This window comes from Esox lucius, chromosome 11, assembly GCF_011004845.1.
Source record: "Esox lucius isolate fEsoLuc1 chromosome 11, fEsoLuc1.pri, whole genome shotgun sequence".
Classification (NCBI taxonomy): Eukaryota; Metazoa; Chordata; class Actinopteri; order Esociformes; family Esocidae; genus Esox; species Esox lucius.
The window spans coordinates 15,317,394-15,338,172 of record NC_047579.1 but is presented as its reverse complement, the minus strand read 5'-3'; the positions used below and the strand labels follow the sequence as shown (position 1 = coordinate 15,338,172).

Genomic DNA, 20,779 nt, shown 5'->3' with positions numbered 1-20,779 from the left:
GACAGAAGGACAGGCAGACAGCGATGTCTTGTGAATCGGCCTGTTGTGGTTATAATGTTTAATTTATCTCCCCATTCCAGCAGCATGTCATAACAGACAATATTAGTGTAGACATTTCCAAAGGCCGATGTTCCCCCTCCCTGACCACCGGTAAAGACCGATGTTCCCCCTCCCTGACCAACGGTAAAGACCGATGTTCCCCTTCCCTGACCACCGGTAAAGACCGATGTTCCCCCTCCCTGACCACCGGTAAAGACCGATGTTCCCCCTCCCTGACCACCGGTAAAGACCGATGTTCCCCCTCTCTGACCACCGGTAAAGATGGGCTGTCTACATACTCCACCATCATGTGGAGAAATTAAACTGTTTAAAATGACACCCTACTCCCCACATAGCACACTCCTTTTGCCTTTGGCCTATAGACGGGAGAATAGGGCATCATTTGGGACAATACGCTGCACACAGAGAGAAATGAATAAGTGATGAGATGTCTAAAGACATTGCCAACCGGACAGTGGTGTGGAGAACCAAGCGCTGTTTGTTGTTAAATCTCCAAGCAACCTGAAATCAGATAAGTTTGTCATCTTATCTCCATATCGTAGATGGGTGGATTTTTTCTCCCAGTCGTAGATATCCGACAAACTCATTAGACGTGTCAGTCAAATTTAAAAAGAGTACAGCTTGTTAGTTGCACCTCCGACAGAGTCCATTCATGTTCCTTCAGTGAATGCAACCTGTGGAGTAAGAAACTACTGCTTGTTTGTGACAGTGACAGAGGCCCTGACAACCTGCACAGTAGCATGAACAGGACTCTGTTAGTTTCCGACTCCAACACAGAATCAAGCAGGTACCGGTGTGTGTGCAGTCAATTAAGTTGGGTCCCCCATTCAATCTGTGCCGCTGAAACGTTACAGTCTGAACAGTATAAAAGGTCGTTTCCGGTTGGGTCTACAGACGCCGCCTTACGGCGAATGCGATATCCGACACAGGAATGTTACCTTTAAACTCCAACGTAATGCCGAATTTCCCTGATACAGATTGAATGGAGCCCTGAGGCTATTCCATGACACTGAGAAACACTGACAGGGAGACCGACAGTTTGGTGCTCCTACTGCAGGTATTAGTGTATGCAGGAACCACGGGTGGAGACAGCAATGGCAGTTACGGTGAGAGACACTGACAGGCAAGGTTTTCGGTGACTGTACTCCGGGAGTCTGTGCTACAGTTATTAATGTTCGTTTGTGACAGGGAAATGCATAGAGAAGGTGGAGACTTGCTAGAGCCTGTTAAATAAACCTCCACAGTATCTGCTACTGTAGTTATTATTGAAAGCAGTAACAGAACTTTCTTTAAGTTTCTGAAAACTGATTTCTTTTTTCTGAAAGTTTTTTTCAAGCCCACGGTAGTCATTTTGACAATTTTGTGAAAACATTCTTATATGTTTTTCCCCCCTTTGTAGTACATTCAGATTCAAGACAATATAACTGGATTGCTGGGTCACATTTAAGGAGAGCAGTCACTGATAAAGTCATTCAAAATTGATTCGGTTCATTACAACAATTTAGAGAGAACACCTCCTGAGCAGAAGCCAAGAAAATGTCTAAAGGTAACTTAGTTAGGAGAGATCATTGTGGACTAACAGGTGCAAAAAGACTTAATTAAATATGGTACTTAAACAAACATGGTTAAGTTCTTTTTATTTTCCCCTAAGGGAGTGCATCTTTCCACTCACAGGCCTACTATTGTGTTTATAACATCGATTAACCTATAATTGCTGAAACACAGAAGTAAAATTGGTCAGCTGAGTGATATTACTTCAGTAAGCAGAGGTATATTCTCCAGAAATATCCAGTTTAGAACACCACAAAAGGAAACGGAAAACCAAAGATAATCCCCTTCCCGATATGTCACGTTTAATTTATCTCCCCGTTCCAGCAGCATGTCATAACAGACAATATTAGTGTAGACATTTCCAAAGGCCGATGTTCCCCCTCCCTAACCACCGGTAAAGACCGATGTTCCCCCTCCCTGACCACCGGTAAAGACCGATGTTCCCCCTCCCTGACCAACGGTAAAGACCGATGTTCCCCCTCCCTGACCAACGGTAAAGACCGATGTTCCCCCTCCCTGACCAACGGTAAAGGCCGATGTTCCCCCTCCCTGACCACCGGTAAAGACCGATGTTCCCCCTCCCTGACCAACGGTAAAGACCGATGTTCCCCCTCCCTGACCAACGGTAAAGACCGATGTTCCCCCTCCCTGACCACCGGTAACGGGGAGATAAATTGGAAACACTGCTTGGAACACAGAGCCGGAATTAACATGGACGTTTGTGATTTTCTTTTTTTTACTGAGCTATTTCCAATTTAGCGAGGTCCATTCCCAAATATAATGATCTATTGAAATGTAGGGCAGCTTTTCTAAAAACATTATTTTACAGAATAAGCAATCTGGATGCTGTTTCTAGCTGTATTTTTCACATCAAATGTGTCCTAATTACCTTAAGTGTAATGCAGCCATGAACAGTACGTTAGCTACAGTAGGTTGTGTCCTTAATCACAACATTTCTTATGGCAGGGGCATTGTTAGCAGTTCCCAAGATAGTATTAAGTCCAATGTTGAAAGTGCTTAAAGATGTAGTAAGAAGTCAGATGATTCTGGTTTTAAACTGCAGTTCGTGACATAGCTCAATGCGCAAATAAATCACGGCATTATGAAGCACTGCTAAAACCAGTAAAACAACACTGTGTGCCAGAAATATCCAAGGGTGGTTAAATGTCCAGCTTCAGAACAACACACACAGCTAGTTTTTGTCAGATGATGTTTGATTCTTACACAAATTCTGAATCTTAAAGTTTAGTAAGTTTCTGCAGCTTTTGGGTGAGTAGATTACAACGTATTGCTGTAAGTTTCAGATCCATTCCACAGAGGTCCAAAACATTTTTTATTCCTCACTTTGATTCATTAAGGTCACTGATTAGTTAGGATCTCTCCTAACCTGTTGTCTAAGCCTAATATGCAACCAGTTGCGTTGTTTACCTCTGCTCCTTGTCATCTGTCAAATGAGTTTGACACTCCTGCTATAAATATTTTCCTTGGTAAGTGTGCACACTTTTTACTAGTCAAATAAAAATCTGCTATTCAAAAAGAACATTAAAGCTCCTTTAATTGCCTGTCAGCTTCTGGCTTATTGTTTTTACACATGCAATGTCATAACTGTCCACAACACTGATCATAAACTGAGTTGACTGATCTACAAATTACCCGCAAATAAGTCAATTTATCCTTGACACCAAACCTACCCAGCCTAATGCATTAAAAAAAGGATCCGGACACAAGTAACAACATCAAAGAGAAATGGGGTGTACACATTTTTTACAGTTGGACATATAAGAGTGGTATTATTTTATAAAGAGGAAAGACAGTCTTAGTGACAGTTTCTCACATTGTGCGTAACATCAGGACAGAACAAATTATCTACAGAGTGACTGAAACTGAAAATACATAGAAAGCTTGAATAGACTGGCTTTTGGGTGGTCTGTGTTGCCAAACCACCTCGTTTGAATGAGGCCAACAGCCTGGGACAATTTAATCGCTGCCTTGTCTGCCGCCTCTTTCTCAGGCCATTGTCTTTACATTATGCATGCTAAGAGGGGACGTCACATTCCAAAGCTGTGTAATATTGTGGTGGTCATTTTGGTCGTAGTGTCTGGAGCCAGGCCTCATCTATGTTGCTCACTGTAAGGAATAGAAAATGATTATTACACTTAGCTAGTCCAACATAATCCCTCAAACAAACAGCAACATTTGAGGGGCACATAGTTTTCCGCTGTCTTACAAATAATTGTGACTTCAGCTTTGTAAATTAGCAAAGCTAAAGTAAACAGCAAAGGTTTATAACAAGGCAACTTGTCATTTGTCCACTCTCCTCTTGACTCAGGGTTAGGGTTTGTGGAAGTGATCAAATATTTCTGATGGTCAGTAAAAACTATACATCCACAGACACATTTCTGGGACTGTCAAAATGAACGGTTCCCAAATGAACAAATGGGCCGATCATCCAGATGGCTTTTATCAGACCTTGACTTGTTTGTTTTATCACCTGTTGCTAGTTCGAGACTACTTGGTAACGTTGCAAAGAACTCAGATCGGATCATCCGAGATGTGTCCCATGTTACATTTTATAAAGTCCATAAAATAATTTTTTCACATTGTACCAAAAGTAGATCCGCAAATTTGGTTTGTTTACAACACTGCTTGTGATTAATGAAACTCAAACTGTTAAATGTAAATTTTGTTTTATTGTTCCCAGGGACATTTACACACTCCTTTTCCAGTTTAAGCACCGCCTTCGCCCAATCCTGATTTGTCCAAATAACCAGTGACGAAAAGAGAAATAAATGCTTGCTGGCAGACTCTGTGTTATATAGACTTTGGCCATGGGAGATTAATGAGCATTTAGTTACTGTAGATCAAATAAAGGACAATAATGAATCAAATATTGTCTGTTTGCAGTAACAAACTCAAACACACAGTAATACAGACACCCATTCGCACAATCACATTCACACACACATATTTCTTTGTAAATCTATGTGGGGACCGAGAAAATGATTCCCTAGTTTCCTTAATCCATCCTAATCTTAAACTCAATAACCCACTTTTGTGCCAAAATTTTACCTAAAATTAACCTTAAGTGTAGCACTAACCACAACTGTAAGTTCTGCCCTAAACCTAACCCCTACCTGCAGATACAAACCTTGTGACTGAATTGTCAGGTTTTACTGGCTGTTTGAAGACTTGTGGTCCCCACATCTACAGTAAAACCAGGATGACTCACACAGACCTACAAACATGCACACGCGCGCACACACACACACTGTGCATATCTGTCAGCAGACAGAGGCCTGATCAGGACGGATTAAACAGACTCCCGGGCAATAAGGGCCAGGGCTGTCGCCATGTCAACACAGGCAGCCGGCCGCACCACGCCTGCCTGCCCAGCTGCAGCACTCCCTGGCATATCAATGCTCCTAGCGGCCGGAGGGGGACCGGGGGACTGATAAAATACACTGCCAAAGCCCGGGCAGTCATTCAGGACCTCACACTGTTATAAACCCACGTTAGGCCGGCTGCAGCGCTAACCTCTGCAGGACAGGCATCTAGCGCCCTGGCTGTGACTATGTGCACGTGTGTGTGTGCATGTAGGTGTGTGTGTGAGTGTAGCGCTTTGCTGGCTAGGCGCTGGTTGTTGTGTATAAATGGTGTCTGAGAGTAATTTCTTGTTTTGACACAGATTTTCAACTGACAGAATCTCCCTTATCTGTGTGTGTGTGTGTGTGTGTGTGTGTGCGTGTGTGTGTGCGCGTGTGCACGTGTGTGAGTAGAGCCATCGCGCTGGACAACACCCTGGTCATCCTGTCCACGGTCGCCCCAGATGCTGGACGCTACTACGCCCAGGCTGTCAACGACAAGAATGGCGAGAACAAGACCAGCCAGCCGATAATACTCACCGTGGAGAGTGAGTGGAGGCAGGACTCACTCCGGGATTCAATAGCTCACTGTCTTCATCAACATACTGTACCAGCAGGTTGTTTTCAATGCCACTCTACAGGTCGTCCCAACGGTCCGCTGGCTAAGACTTTTTCTCTCAAACGCACGCACCAATTGATCCGAAGGCATCCGAGTGTGTAAATGCACACGGCCACAGCGCCCTCTAGTGGCCGCCTGTTGTTACTGTCAACTCGCCTGTTGTAACAGAGGCCTTCCGGACCCGTGTTCTCCTGTCGATGAGTGGCACGACGGAGGAGCTATGTAATCCGACCAAAGTAATGCCTAAGCTTCAGTTCATTGGTCTATCGGTCCCAGGTTGATAATATCCTGGTTGGTCTAGATTGGGCCTTTTCCCGAAAAACTCTAGTCTCACCCCACCCCCACCTCGCTGGCAATTAACAATTGAATCCCTAAACTGGCACACCTGTTTGAATTACTCCAAGGCTTGTAGGATAAAAAATTTACGAAAATGGTTTCGGGAAGCGTCACACTGGAACGATTCCGCTTAGAGTCGGAGGCAGGTGCAGGGGGAGGCTTTAGGGATCCGTCCCTCTGGGTGTTCAGGAGCTGGTCCAACAGAACCACTGCCCAGCTGCACGCCTCGCTGGGCCCACCCACTATGGTCCCGCCGCGTGCTTAGGCCTTGTTCCAGCCGACTGGCTGATTTAATCAGCCTTTAAATTAGCTCCGCGGTTTAATCGGCCCTAACAAAAGCAGATTTATGAAAAGACACCGTGGCGAAGGCAGGAGCGTGCCACCGATGACACGGCGCCCCAGGATCGCACGCGGAAACAGTATGATGCGCGCGCGGAGCCGCTCAGAGGCAGAGATACATTTAATGAGAGAGAACAGAGTGAGAGAGAGAGAGATCACTGATTGAGGCCACGGTGAATCGATGGCTGGCTACGAGACAGGAAGGCTCTTTGGAACCCGGGCTGAATGATGGCGTCGCATTTAATCACCTCGGCGCGTGTTTGTCTCAATTAAACCGCATAACGGTCCCTAGCAACCGGGTTCGCGCGGGCTAAGGCCGCTCCCGGGACCACGGTGGGTAGGGAGACGCGGGGTTCTGAGTCCTACAAACGGCAGCCTATTTCCCTGCTGTGTTTAGCGCACCACGTTTGTCGAGGAGGGAGTCACTGGGCCTACGCAGGGAACTGGACGTGGCTCGGACCAGGCACACAAAAATGTTCTAGCAGGGTCGTTCCGCGGTGCTGCCCGTGTGTACCGACGGCGGTGGAACTCCAGCGTTCTGTTGCTCGGCTATAGCGTCGGCGCGGCCGTTGAATAGTCCGTGTGAAGAATGGGTAGTCTGAGATGCAGAGGCCCGTTAGATCTCGCTGAGTCGTCTATCTGATGCGTCTGTCCGTCTTTCTCTCCGTGTGTGTGTGTGTGTGTGTGTGTGTAGACATCGGGGGACCTGCGGACCCCATCGCCCCCACTATAATCATCCCTCCCAGGAACACCAGCGTCACAGTCGGACGCAACGAGGTCATCATGGAGTGCGTGGCCAACGCTAGGTGAGATGCGCCTCGCGCACACAGGCACAAACACGCCAACTCGGTTCCATTTCAGAGTCATCTAATGCCTTTTGTTTGAGTTTTAGAAAATTGCCCATCCCTCGCATTGAATAGTTCCCTCCTCGGTCCTCCTCCCCCCGGCCCGTCTTTGCTCTCTTCTCATTCTTCTCCTCATCTCTGTTCCGAATCCAAACTATTATCTCCAATTCAAAGGCTTGATCAGTATGAAAAATGTATTGCCGCGCTCTGTCAATGCTTCACAGCCCTGAAACAGAATATGAATCAGTATTAAAGCCACACATAAACTCTCTCTCTCTGTCTCCCTCTCTCTGTCTCTCTCCCTCTCTTTCTCTCCATCAAACCTCCACTCTTCCCGCTCTGTCGCTTCCTCTCTCCCTTTCCCTCTCTATTTCTTCCTCTCCTCATTATATCACCCTTTTTCTTTGTCCGTCCCTTTCTCATTTCTCATCTCCACCCTGTCGCCTTCCATCTCCTTTTCTCTCTCTATTCCTCTCCCCCCCTGCCCCTCTCCACCCTCACCCACACCCCCCCTCCAGACCTCTGGTCAAGATGGTCATAACCTGGCGAAAGGACGGGGTCGTGGTCAGTACGGGGATACGTGACTTCGGACGCCGGCTGACCATCAGCCTCCCGGCGGTCAGCGACAGCGGTTACTACGAGTGTGAGGCGGCTCTCCGCAGTGGCGGCGTGCCGGCGGTCAGCGCCGGGGCCCACCTACACGTTTTAGGTACGGCACACACACACACACTCACGCACACGGGCACGCTTCGCACCATGACATGTATCTGTCCCATCTGTCCTTGTGGTCCGGTAGGGGGATATCGGTCTTTGTGAATGTCTACAGTCTTATCGTCAGTTGTGACATGATGCCGGACCAGGGAGATAAATTATAGATTATTACAACGAGAGCGCAATTCTCAGGACGTCGCTGTCTGACTTGCCTGCCTGTCTGACTGCCTGCCTGTCTGACTGCCTGTTTGTCAATTCGTCACGGTGAGGCTAAAGTTAGGGTGCGCAAAAGAAGTACTTAATGCCCAGTGTTGTAGTGGGAACTTTATGACCCCAGGGGCGAACTGGGACCAGAAACCGGCCCGGGCATATCTGACCCATTTATGTCCCCATTTATGTCCTTATCACTCAGGCTTTCACTCAACGTCCCATTTGTTTTATCGGAGACCCTCATTACTAGCGACTGTTATAATTGTGTGCAAACAACAAAGCCATTTGATGATTTGATTGGCCAATCTGGAATTTTTGTTGATGATTTGATCGGCCAATCTGGCATTCTTCCCGGAGTTGCCCTCCAGCCAGTCTGCCCCATACATGACTTTGTTCCTTTCCCAATGTGTGACCCAGATCACCCCCAGTTTGTCAAGGAGCCTGTGCCTCACATCAGCGCAGAGATGGAGAAGGTTGTGGACATCCCTTGCCAGGCACGAGGTAAATGGCGTGTGTTTGTGTGTGTGTGTGTGTGTGTGTGTGTCAGAGGGGGGGAAAGTTAGCGAAAGCATGACAGACCTAAACTGACATGTTCAACTCAAAGCGGCCATTTAAAAGCTGCGTCTCCATGAAAAGGGCAATGTTTAAACGCAACTGAGCAATTGTTAAATTGCCTAATTGACCGATCGCTCACTTACTTCCTTGATTGCTTGATTCGGTGAAAGAGGACTCGCTAAGTCCCGCCCCTCCCGTCATCCCGCAGGTGTGCCCCAGCCGGACATCGTGTGGTACAAGGACGTAGTGCCCATCAGCCCTGTGAAGACCCCCAGGTACAGGGTGTTGGTTGGGGGCAGTCTGCAGATCAACGGCCTCCTGCCCGACGACACGGGGATGTTCCAGTGCTTCGCCCGGAACTTGGCTGGAGAGATACAGACCAACACCTATCTGGCTGTCACCAGTATGTCACTCTCTAAAATATCTATCCATGTCTGTTTATCGTTATATCTATCATTTGTCTATCTGTGTGAGTGTCTATGTACTGTATATCTTTCTATCTGTCTATGTATCTATCTGTCAATCTCTTTCCTCCCTACAAACCTACCTATCTGGCCACTAGTACATCAGGTCCTCAATCGGACTTTGATCCCTCCCTCTTTCCTTCTCCCTTTCCCTCCCTCCCTCCCTCGCTCCTCTTGACTCGCATGCCAACTGGTTGTCACCAGTGTGTCAACCCAGCATGTCAATCTCTCCGTCGTCTCCCTTTCCTCCCACACTCACCTCCTCATCCTGCCCCCGTTCTCACTGACTGACAGACCTGTCACCCCGCGGATTCAGGCAATTATTGCCTATTTTGAGAGAGAATTAGACACAGGTCGAAAGTATGAGGAAGAAAGTATGAGAGAAAGAGAACTACAGAACAAGAGAAAAAAAAGTTTGGGAGAAAGAGAAAAAGAAAGACTGCAGAGACTTGTGCCTGTCAGGGTCTGCAAGTTGTCAACCTGAGAACCAAAGCTGACAGACTGACAGAGAGCTTCAGGAACATCTCTGATGAATTCATTAAAAGTTAAAAGGAGAGTTCAGGATTTTGACAACGTGGCTTTTTATCTACTCGCCCAGAGTCAGATGAACCTGTGGATACCATTTTTATATGTATGTGTGTAGTTTGGAAGAAGTATCCAGAATTTGGACAATTCTAACCAGTGTTGGCACGATGACGTTAAGTCGAAGGATCATTAGCTTGCTAGCTGCTTCCTTGAGTCTTGGTGATGATCAAAACAACTTCTTCTGGCAGTAATACCTCATAGCTTTTATACTGGACACAGATGAATACAATTTGTATCCACAACTTCATCTGACTCTGAAAAAGAATATTAAGGACTCATGTCTTGTTAGAATCGCTCTTACCTGTCTTCCCCTTATTGCTGTCTGTCTGCCTCTCTGTCTGTCTCTCTGTCTGTCTGTCTGTCTGTCTCTCTGTCTGTCTCTCTCTCTGTTTTCAGGTATAGCCCCCAACATCACAGCGGGCCCAACTGACAGTGCCGTGATTGACGGCATGTCTGTCATCCTCCACTGTGAGACCAGCGGAGCCCCACGCCCTGCCATTACCTGGCAGAAAGGTATGATGCTGGACAGTGGTGTATTATGGGTAATATGGGTTGGGTTTGTTAGTGATTTTGAAAGCCCTCACATCCAGAATAGTAATCCTTCCAATAGATCTATAGTCTTTTTGTAGCTGGCAATGACGAAAATAATTTGTTTCAGGTGTTTCGTCTGCTTGTGTTAGTGTTTTGTTGTATAAAAGTTGTTGGAATCATATTGATGATTTTTAAAATGGAGTCTTAAGACTTTTTGCAAAATGTAATTTATTTTTGAAAAGTAACTGCCTTGACAATCCTTAATGTATTCATCAAAACTAAATTATACCTTTTTTTAATTACAAATTCAGTACATTAATCAAAACATCACAGAAGTGTGCCACGAAACAGATACACATTTCCCTTAAGCCCAAGCAGGCAAAGCAGATCTTTAGACTGTCTTCCAAAAATCTTGTTAGATCAACATATTCAATGCATACACTAAATAATAATGAAACTGGACATCCAAAAATGGAATATAATTGCTGCTCAAAAAGATTGGCATCGTAATAACCCAATTCCATGTATTTATGTTGAATACAATGGAGGAGCATGAATGATTATAAATGTACAAAATGGAAGGTCATAATGTTGTAGATGATAAATTGGGACCAAAACTGTCTTGAATTTCATATCTCAGTAGCTTTTAAAGACATGTCAAAACAGGCATTTAGAAAATATGTATTTGAAAGTATTTTAATATTGCAACATATTTAGAATATTATTTGTAAGGTTTTGCCACCTTTATGATACCTTAAAATCAATATCATTGGAAGTATTTTGAAGTTATTTTTCTTCAAATATATGATTGATATATTTCATTTAATTTGGAATGTACAGGTGCTGGTCATAAAATTAGAATATCATCAAAAAGTTGATTTATTTCAGTAATTCCATTCAAAAAGTGAAACTTGTATAATGTATACATTCATTCCACACAGACTGATATATTTCAAGTGTTTATTTCTTTTAATTTCGATGATTATAACTGACAACTAATGAAAACCCCAATTAAGTATCTCAGAAAATTAGAATATTGTGAATAGGTTCAATAATGAAGACACCTGGTGCCACACTCTAATCAGCTAATTAACTCAAAACACCTGCAAAGGCCTTTAAATGGTCTCTCAGTCTAGTACACTCTTGAACAAGACACAGCGTCAGAAGCGTCTCGTCTGGGCTAAAGACAAAAAAGACTGGACTGATCCAAAGTTATGTTCTCTGATGAAAGTACGTTTTGCATTTCCTTTGGAAATCAAGGTCCCAGAGTCTGGAGGAAGAGAGGAGAGACACAGAATCGAGGTTGCTTGAAGTCCAGTGTAAAGTTTCCACAGTCAGTGATGGTTTGGGATGCCATGTCATCTGCTGGTGTTGGTCCACTGTGTTTTCTGAGGTCGAAGGTCAACGCAGCCATCTACTAGGAAGTTTTAGAGCACTTCATGCTTCCTGCTGCTGACCAACTTTATGGAGATGCAGATTTCCTTTTTCCAACAGGACTTGGCACCTGCACACAGTGCCAAAGCTACCAGTACCTGGTTTAAGGACCATGGTATCCCTGTTCTTAATTGGCCAGCAAACTCGCCTGACCTTAAGTAATATTCAAATTTTCTGAGATACTGAATTTGGGGTTTTAGTTGTCAGTTATAATAATCAAAATTAAAAGAAAAAACACTTGAAATATATCAGTCTGTGTGGAATGAATGTATACATTATTTTTGAATGGAATTACTGAAATAAATCAACTTTTTGATGATATTTTAATTTTATGACCAGCACCTGTATTTAAGAAAATCTACATTACTGTATTTATGAACAAATATCAACCAACTTGACATGTAAGTCAAAATCCAATGCAAAGTGCAGGATATCACTAAAAAGAGAAAAAGGGCTGTTTCGTAAAAAAGGATGAATTTCAAAAAGCTCGTGGGCCAATGCAATCTGGCCTGAGAACTTGCACTCCAATTCCAAAAAGGCCGCCACAAAGTCGCAAAGGATGCTGGGACATGTAGACACGCCACACCGACAGTGCTTTGTCCTAGTATGTGGGACTGTATGTCAGAGGATCAGATGGTGAAAGATATGGACTGATGAGCTAATCCTGTATTTCTTTGTTGTTGGTGATACATCGATTTTGCGTCCAGGCGACTTTCCTGTACTGTTAGCGGGTATTCACCCTTTTGGATAGCTTGTTTTGTGTTTGCACTGTGTCATTGATGTCTGCAGTAATAGCAGCCTTTTCAGCGGCACCGCACAATGCCAGTTTATCGCAGGCCTTTGTGACTGGGGCCATCTGATACTGGCAGGGCGTCAACGCCTGATTTTTCCGTCAAAACTGGTAGAGATGTTTAGACGATCCTCTGATGCGCTGAATTATATAGCTGGCTGTGACGATTCGACTACCATGCGCACAATCAAGGTTATCTGCCGAGTTGGGGCCATTTTCAATGCTGTTGTATGTTATCAAAGTGTATTTTACCCTGTGGAAGTGAGCTTCATCGAGGTCTGTGGAACTGTTAGAATTGAAGGCCTTCCTCCTGTAGAATCTGAGCATTAACAATTACGAAACGGCCGATTTCTAACACTCCTCTTCTTCAGTGTCCTCTCCTTCAGAGGAGGTGTCTTCACTGGAATTAGAAAAAGGCAGCATTCATTTTACTGGCATTATCAGGTACATTGCTGAATTTGGTTGAGAGCTTGTTGTGGTCCAAGATTTCTCTGTACGGGCTGGGAATGTGTACGAGTCCAATGCCTTGGTAAATGTCCTGTCATCAATATATGATTTCATTTTGCGACTGGACCAGAGATCAAGAGATACAGACACAAGCACTGCAGTGTGATTGGATCCATCCAACAAACACCTACTTGCCCAACAACGTAAAATGGGCGTTTCATTACCAAGCTTCCTGAATCACTTACTGCCTGGGTTATTCCTGGGCTGTAAGTGATTCAGGTTAAGTTGGTTTCTTTTCCATGTCTCTTTATTATCAACAGCTCTGTCTAGGAATTGAATTAGTAATATCCCATTAGACCCAATAATCAGGGGTTTACCAAAACGGTGATTGCCCCTTTAAAATGACTTTAAGTACTTAATTGACTGAATATTTTCTCATTAGATCTTTTTCATATTGAGAAGAAACGAGTGCCTTTGGTGATTGGTGAAAATACTTAAATGCAATTCGATAAACTATTTAACGTTTCCAAAACACCCATTGAAAGAATGAAATAAATGTTATAGTTTAGGGGCTGTGTTTAAAGACATTTGAAGTCCACAGCAACAATACCCCCAGGCCAACAGCCTGTTAAACTAACAGCCTATCTGCACTGCACTCAGATCTGTACCATGGAGGCCTTCTCCACCCCCACATACTCACAAACAGAACAACCCCCCCCCTCCCCCCAGCTTATTCACAAACACTAACCTGGCACATGCTCAATCAAAACACCCTCTCCAGAGACAAAGTCTCTCTCATCCAGGCTTTCACACTTACACTCAACACACACACACATTCACCCACATGCACACTCTCAGTCCACAACACTTGGCCGCGTTGTAAAGCCCGCCACTGAACGCTTATTTATCTGTTTATTTTTACCCCTGTTTACACGTTTTCTTGGTTGTTACAAATCCTGAAAAGGAAGTCTTTCCTTCATCTTATCCTGTATTCTAACTGACCTGACCACTCATTGACAGTTTTCTGCAGCGGTATGAAACTGTTCAAACTTGTTGCGTAGTGAATGTTGTGTTCGCGCATACAAAAATCGGATCAAACGTTCAGAAAAAGTGGGCCTACGATTTGCGTTCCAGTTATGACAACAGAAAGACCAGCCACCTGGCCTTTCTGTAATAGTGAAATGTATTTTAGCCTTTGACCACTGTTGTTCCGCTAATGATACTTATTATCAGAGTTCTACTCATTTGAATAGTTTTTCCTCTAAGAAATGATTCTCTGTGTTCCTCCTAACCTAACCCCTTCCCTCCTCTCCCTCCTCCTCTCTCTAGGTGAGCGTGTGTTGGCTAGCGGTTCGGTCCAGCTCCCCAGGTTCACCCTGTTGGAGTCCGGTAGCCTGCTCATCTCTCCCTCCCACTTGTCGGACGCTGGCACCTACACCTGCATGGCCAGCAACTCCCGGGGCATCGACGAGGCTGCTGCCGACCTGCTGGTGTGGGGTGAGTGGGGCGGGGCCCCTTTCCGAAAGTCTAATACAGAGCTAGTTCCTTTCACTCGCTCAGCTGATTTACATATTTCGATACGACGGACGTTAGATGTTATCAGAGTGAACACTTGATAAAAGTCGAGTGACACGCTTCCATGGAATGATTCCGACCTGCCACTATTTCCTTGGCTTGTCATTTTCACTGAAGTGTAGAAACTGTGGCAAAGGCATTCATCCTGGTGCATTGTGGGCAATTTCTATGCGACAAGTTACATTGGATGGCGTAGCCAGACAAACTTAATTTGTTATCCGCTATAATCCCATAAGACTTCGCTCTGACTTCTCGTTGCCTCTGGGCTTTTCAGGCATTTCTTTTTCCGAATCCAGCCACAGAAATAAGATGAATGAATCTTCAAACATGTTGTAATATAAAATGATCTTTGTGTTTCCAGCACGGACCCGCATCACCAAGCCACCGACTGACCAGAGTGTTATCAAGGGGACCAAGGCTGTCATGTCCTGTGGGGTGACCCATGACCCCAGTGTGTCTGTCAGGTAAGGATAATGTCCTGTGGGGTGACCCATGATCCCAGTGTGTCTGTCAGGTAAGGATAATGTCTTGTGGGGTGACCCATGACCCCAGTGTGTCTGTCAGGTAAGGATACCAATCAAGCACCAAACAGGATGGTTCAAAGACATTGTACTTATCAGTGGTCCCAGCAATCAAACCCTCTTTCCTGGCATTGCATGCGTCATGATCAACCAACTGTTAAATCTGGGCTGCCGGTACTGGAGCAGATCAAAGAGATGAATATATGCAGGTAGCGGCTGAAGAGGTTGGGTAGAAGTGGAGAGAGAGAGACAGTCTGAACATCCAATCAGTATGAGCAGGCAGAGCTTCGGTGTTTCAGGGAGAAATCAGACATTTCACAAAAATTAAATATAAAAATATCAAAGTGACCTACGTTAACCTTGATGTTAACCTTGCACCTTCTGTGTGTGCGTGCGTGTGTGTGTTTGCGTGCGTGTGTTTGCATGCGTGCGTGCATCCAGGTATGTGTGGGAGAAGAGTGGTTCGTTGGTGGACGTGAGCACCTCTCCGCGCCTCCGTCTGGACCCAGACGGGACCCTCCACATCTCCCAGACGTGGTCGGGTGACATCGGAACATACACCTGTAGGGTGACCTCTGTAGGGGGCAACGACTCCCGCAGTGCTCACCTCCGAGTCAGGTTAACCTCACCTCCTTTCCCTTCATCCGCTTGGTCTGTCTTTCAATGTGCATCTGTATAATTTTAGCATCAGATCCTCCAGCCCCTGACATTCCGCCCTCTGTCTTCAACTGCATGTTAAATATTCCTTTCTCTCTCTCGCTTTCTAGATCTTTCCCTGGTGCGCATGCACTCCCTCTCCCTCACGCTCTCAACCCCTGTTCTCTTTTTCTTCGTCTCTCTTCGCCTGTTCTTTCCTTCCTTATCTCCATATCTTTTTCCTTCACTCTTTCTTTCCTTTTCATTCTCTTCCCCCTCTCTCGTTCCGTCTGTCCTTCTTCCTCTCTCTCCCTCCACTCTCTGACAGTTTGTTACCCTGTAACCTGTGGTTACTGTATAATGTGCTACCTCTAATGCTTCATCATATTCCCCTTCATCCATCATCCTGTCTCTCCTGCTATTTATTCTATTTACTACCACATCGGCTGGGTATTCAGGGCCTTAACATTGCACACTTGTCGTCCCCCCCCATCTCCCCCGTGGTACAGGCAGCTGCCCCATGCTCCAGAGAACCCTGTCGCCACCCTCAGTCAGACAGAGAAGAGGGCCATCAACCTGACCTGGGCTCAGGCCTTCGATGGAAACAGCCCCCTGATCCGTTACATCCTGGAGGTCTCAGAGAACAGTGAGTGGCGTTTGCTGAGGCAGATAGGCACGGCGGCTGGAATATTAAACGGCAAATGCTGACGGCCATGATCGGAGTGAACCGGCTTGTCACCAAGGACATTAGTCACGCAGAAGTTTGCCGTTTTACCATGCTGGCGAGCTCGGTACCCCCGGGGTTTTTGTCCGCGGTAGTCCTTCCTTCGCCCGTTCTTGACTCAAGCTGCTCCTGGAAGTTCCTGGAAGTCACTGCTAATATGTGTCTTTCTCTCCCCCCTTTCCCCACCGCCCCCTCCCTCCGCCTGTCCGTCCCAGATGCCCCGTGGACTGTGCTCCTGGCCAACATCGAACCCGAGTCGACGGGGGCGACTGTGGGTGGTCTGATCCCCGCGCGGTCCTATCAGTTCAGGCTGTGTGCGGTCAACGATGTGGGGAGGGGTCAGTTCAGCAAGGAGACTGAACGGTGGGTGCCTTTCTTTTTCCAATCGATCATGCTGCTGGAGACGTTTAAATCAGTGGCCTTCTCTGAGATACAGAGTGAAGTGGGGGGGGGGTGTAGGAGAGAGAGGAAGAGTTCCAATGTGTTAAGTTGGAAGAACATTGAGACTAAAACCTTGATGGTTCACTAGGACATATGCCGATGCCTCGGCCTGCTTTCCATAGTAATCCACTGAGTGTCTGTGGGATTGCTTTTCGCGGGTGGGATGGTCTAATAATAAACTGTCTACCGGGTATAGGGCAGATCGGTATGATAACACAGCAATGACACAGGATTGCAAAACGCAATCACAGACGCTCGTGGAACATCTCAAAAAGTGAATAGTAGTTAGAATGCAGTCATACATTCTGAATATAAAGTTACTACTCTAAGGAGAATGGTGGTTGTGGAAAATATAATTTGGTTTTCTAATTCAAAATAATGCCCATTGCTATAATTGAGTCAAATTCCTGAGCCATTTTTATAATTGGGCAGTTGCTATTCTGCCTTGATTCAGCGTTGCTGGTAACAGTCACCTCGATAAATGTCATTACGTTTATCACAATGCCCTCCACTTTGTCAGCGTTACCTCCTACAACACCACCACTTTTCACTGCATAAACAACACCAGACTTATTGGTACCAACTTATCTTCTATATTAACTCTCTCAAAGGCAAATCCCCACTTTACCTCAGCTCACTCCTCAATATCTCTTTACATACTCACAATCTGAGCTGGTAATATGTCTACTGGTAATATAATGTATAATAGACAATAAACTGGTAATTCCTAAATGTAATACCTCCTTTGGCCATCATTATTTTCAGTTCTGTGCAGCCAGTGACTTAAATTAACCGCAAAAGTAACTAAAAACCGGACGCTTTCATCACTCCCTACTCCTTGTTGAGCTACTCTCTGATTGCTTTACTTGCTAAGATCCTTATGTCATTTGTATATATACTTACAGTACAGGGGGTGGACAAAATAACATAAACACCACATGGGAAAAGACTATTACTTTCAAGTTACTAAACACAATTACAAACACAGCTGCAGAAGTGACATTTGTTTGATTGCCAATTAACTGTACACACACTACCATTAAAACATTTGGGGTCACATTGAAATTGCTTTCTAAAGAAAAGCTTTTTTTGTCCATTAAAATGAAATGAGATTGATCAGAAATACATGGTAGACATTGTTAACATTGTAAATGACTATTGTAGCTGGAAACAGCTGATTTTTAAAGGAATGTCTACATAGCTGTTCAGAGGCCCATTATCAGCAACCATCACTTCTGTGTTCCAATGGCATGTTGTGTTTGATAATCCCAGTTTCCCATTTTAAAATCATTAGAAAACCATTTTGCAATTATGTTAGTCCAGCCGAGAACTTGTGCTAGTTAAAGTAGCAATAAAACTGGCCTTCTTTAGACTAGTTGAGTATCTGGAGCATCAGCAATTTTGGGATCGATTACAGGCTCAAAATGGCCAGAAATAAATAACTTTCTTCTGAAAGTCTCAAGTCTATTCCTGTTCTGAGAAATGAAGGCTATTCCATGCGAGAAATTGCTAAGAAACTGAGGAGCTTGTGTCCTACTCCCTTCACAGAACAGCAAACTGGCTCTAACCAGAATAGAAAGAAGAGTGGGAGGCCCCAGTGCACAACTGAGCAAGAGGACATACATTAGAATGTCTAGTTTGAGGAACAGATTCTTCACAGGTCCTCAACTGGCAGCTACATTGAACAGTACCCACAAAATGCCAGTCTGAACACTGTCAACACTGAAGAGGTGACTCCTGGTTGCTGGCCTTCTAGGCAGAGTTGCAAAGAAAAATACGTATTTCAGATTGGCCAGTTAACAGAAAAGATTAAGATGGGCAAAAGGACACAGAGTTGACAGAGGAATATTGGAATAAAGTGTTATGGACAGGCAAAACTGTTTCAAAGTTTCAGTTGTTCAGATCTAAAAGAAAGGAAAATTTTTATATGCAGGTAAAGTGAAAAGATGCTGGAGGAGTTCTTGATGCCATTTGTCAAGCATGGTGGAGGCAATGTGATGGTCTGGAGGTGCTTTGGTAGTGGTATAGTGAGAGAATTGTACTGAGTAACCGGGATCATGAAGAAGGAAGCATATCACTCCATTTTGCAACGCCATGCCATACCCTGAGGACGATGTTTGACTGGAGCCAATTTCCTCCTACAACAGGACGATGACCCAAACCACAGCTCCAAACTACACAAGAAATACACTGCTCAATTAAATCACACACTGGGTCTTGATGAACGAAATATATTAACCGTTTGACGCGTACGGTCACACCAGTGTGATCAGGCTAGAGTGGTCCCTGAAGCATACGATCACACTGGTGTGATTAGAACGTCATGTTTAGAACGCACCATTAGCATACCTAGCTACAAGTAACGTAACAATGGCTGGTAAAACCGCGCTATTATTTACTCATATTTATCTCAAACAGTGTTTATAACTTTATTTCCTGATTGTAATTGTTTCAAGACCATACAATGATATTAACCAGGTAGAAAGCATTCAAATCGGGACAAGAAGTGTTACTTACGTACCAACAGACAGCCAACACTAATACACAAAAACGAATTATATTAGCGACTACTACCGATCAAAACCATTGCAAAAACTTTCTAGAAGTTACGTTACCCGTTGTATGCATTTTATATAGTTTATTCATTTTCACTGCACTGAATTACTGGTCACGATTTGTTAGCTAGCGGGTTGCTGATGTTTGCTAGCGGTTAGCTGACGTTTTCTAGCTAGCTACAGCTTGCAATGCATGTAGTGTTCCTTACCTAGCAAGGTGACTGTTCAAATGCTGGTGTGAGTTCAAATGCTGCAGAGTACTGAAGTCACGTGCAAAAAAACTCACGCTGGGGGGTCGGTAAGGAATATTTGAAACTCACGCGTGAAAAGGTTAAAGATCAAAATCGTTATTGTACATTGTGTAATTCGTTGAGAACAAAATGTTGTAACAACGTCAGTGGAAACCAGAATCACCAACCGATTGAGTGCTGGATACAAACTCATACCAAAACAAAGGAAACATTTGAAATCACAGGCTGTTTCAACTTTCATCAGGGCAACTCATTATGTGACTCAGCAGTGTGTATGGACCCCATGTGCCTGTATGCACGCCCGAAAATGTCTGGGCATGCTCCTGATGAGACGGATGGTGTCCTGGGGGATCTCCTCCCAGACCTGGATCAGGGCATCAGTGAGCTCCTGGACAGTTTGTTGCGCTACTTGGTGGGGTTGGACACACGATACATAATGTCCCAGAGGTTCTCAATTGGATTCAGGGGAACATGGAATCCATGGAAGGCCAGTCAATGGAATCAATGCCTTCGTCATCCAGGAACTACCTACGCACTCTGGCTACATTGTCGGGCATTGTCCTGCACCTGGAGGAACCCAGAGCCCACTGCACCAGCTTAAGTTGGCGATGGGTTTGAGGATTTTGTCAAGGTACGTAATAACTGTTGGCTAGCACGTGGATATCTGTGCAACCCTCCAATGGTCACTGTGCTCAGTGTGAAGACAACGGGGCGCCAATGGCGGACCTGCTAATTCTGGTGTTCTCTGGTGAATGCCAATCACTTGGCACAGTGCTGGGCTGTGAGCACAGGTCCCATTAGAGGATGTCTGGTACCTCAGGCCACCCTCACAGTTTGATCAGAAACAGGTACACCAGTAGCCCGCTGGAAGTCATTTTGTAGGGCTCTGGCAGTGCTCCTCCTGTTCCTCCTCACACAAAGGAGCAGATACTGGCCCTACTGCTGGGTTGATGCCCTTCTACGGACCTGTCCAGCCCTCCTCGTGTAACCGCTTGTCTCCTGGGATCTCCTCCATGCTCTTGAAACTGTACTGGGAGACACTCCAAACCTTCTTGCGATGGTATGTATGGATGTGCCATCCTAGAGGAGCTGGACCACCTGAGTGGGCTGCAGTTACCGCCTCATTCTACCAGTATTGACAAGGACACTAGCAAAACACAAAACTAGAGAAGAATCAGTCAGGAAGGATAAGGGGAGAGCAATTGTCTGTGGCCACCACCACCCGCAAAACCATTCC

General features: G+C 45.1%; 1 protein-coding gene across 4 annotated transcripts in view; it reads left to right on the top strand.

The window, feature by feature from the left end:
* Positions 1-20,779, top strand: part of sdk2a (sidekick cell adhesion molecule 2a) — a 189,201-nt gene that overhangs the window by 136,534 nt on the left and 31,888 nt on the right. For all 4 annotated transcript variants that reach the window (XM_029123816.2, XM_029123815.2, XM_029123814.2 and 1 more), the window contains exons 5-15: positions 5,388-5,521; positions 6,962-7,073; positions 7,631-7,821; positions 8,451-8,534; positions 8,797-8,991; positions 10,034-10,150; positions 14,169-14,336; positions 14,776-14,878; positions 15,377-15,553; positions 16,081-16,217; positions 16,511-16,658. In XM_029123816.2, the coding sequence (XP_028979649.1) occupies positions 5,388-5,521; positions 6,962-7,073; positions 7,631-7,821; positions 8,451-8,534; positions 8,797-8,991; positions 10,034-10,150; positions 14,169-14,336; positions 14,776-14,878; positions 15,377-15,553; positions 16,081-16,217; positions 16,511-16,658 (1,566 nt within the window). The remainder of the gene's footprint in view (positions 1-5,387; positions 5,522-6,961; positions 7,074-7,630; positions 7,822-8,450; positions 8,535-8,796; positions 8,992-10,033; positions 10,151-14,168; positions 14,337-14,775; positions 14,879-15,376; positions 15,554-16,080; positions 16,218-16,510; positions 16,659-20,779) is intronic.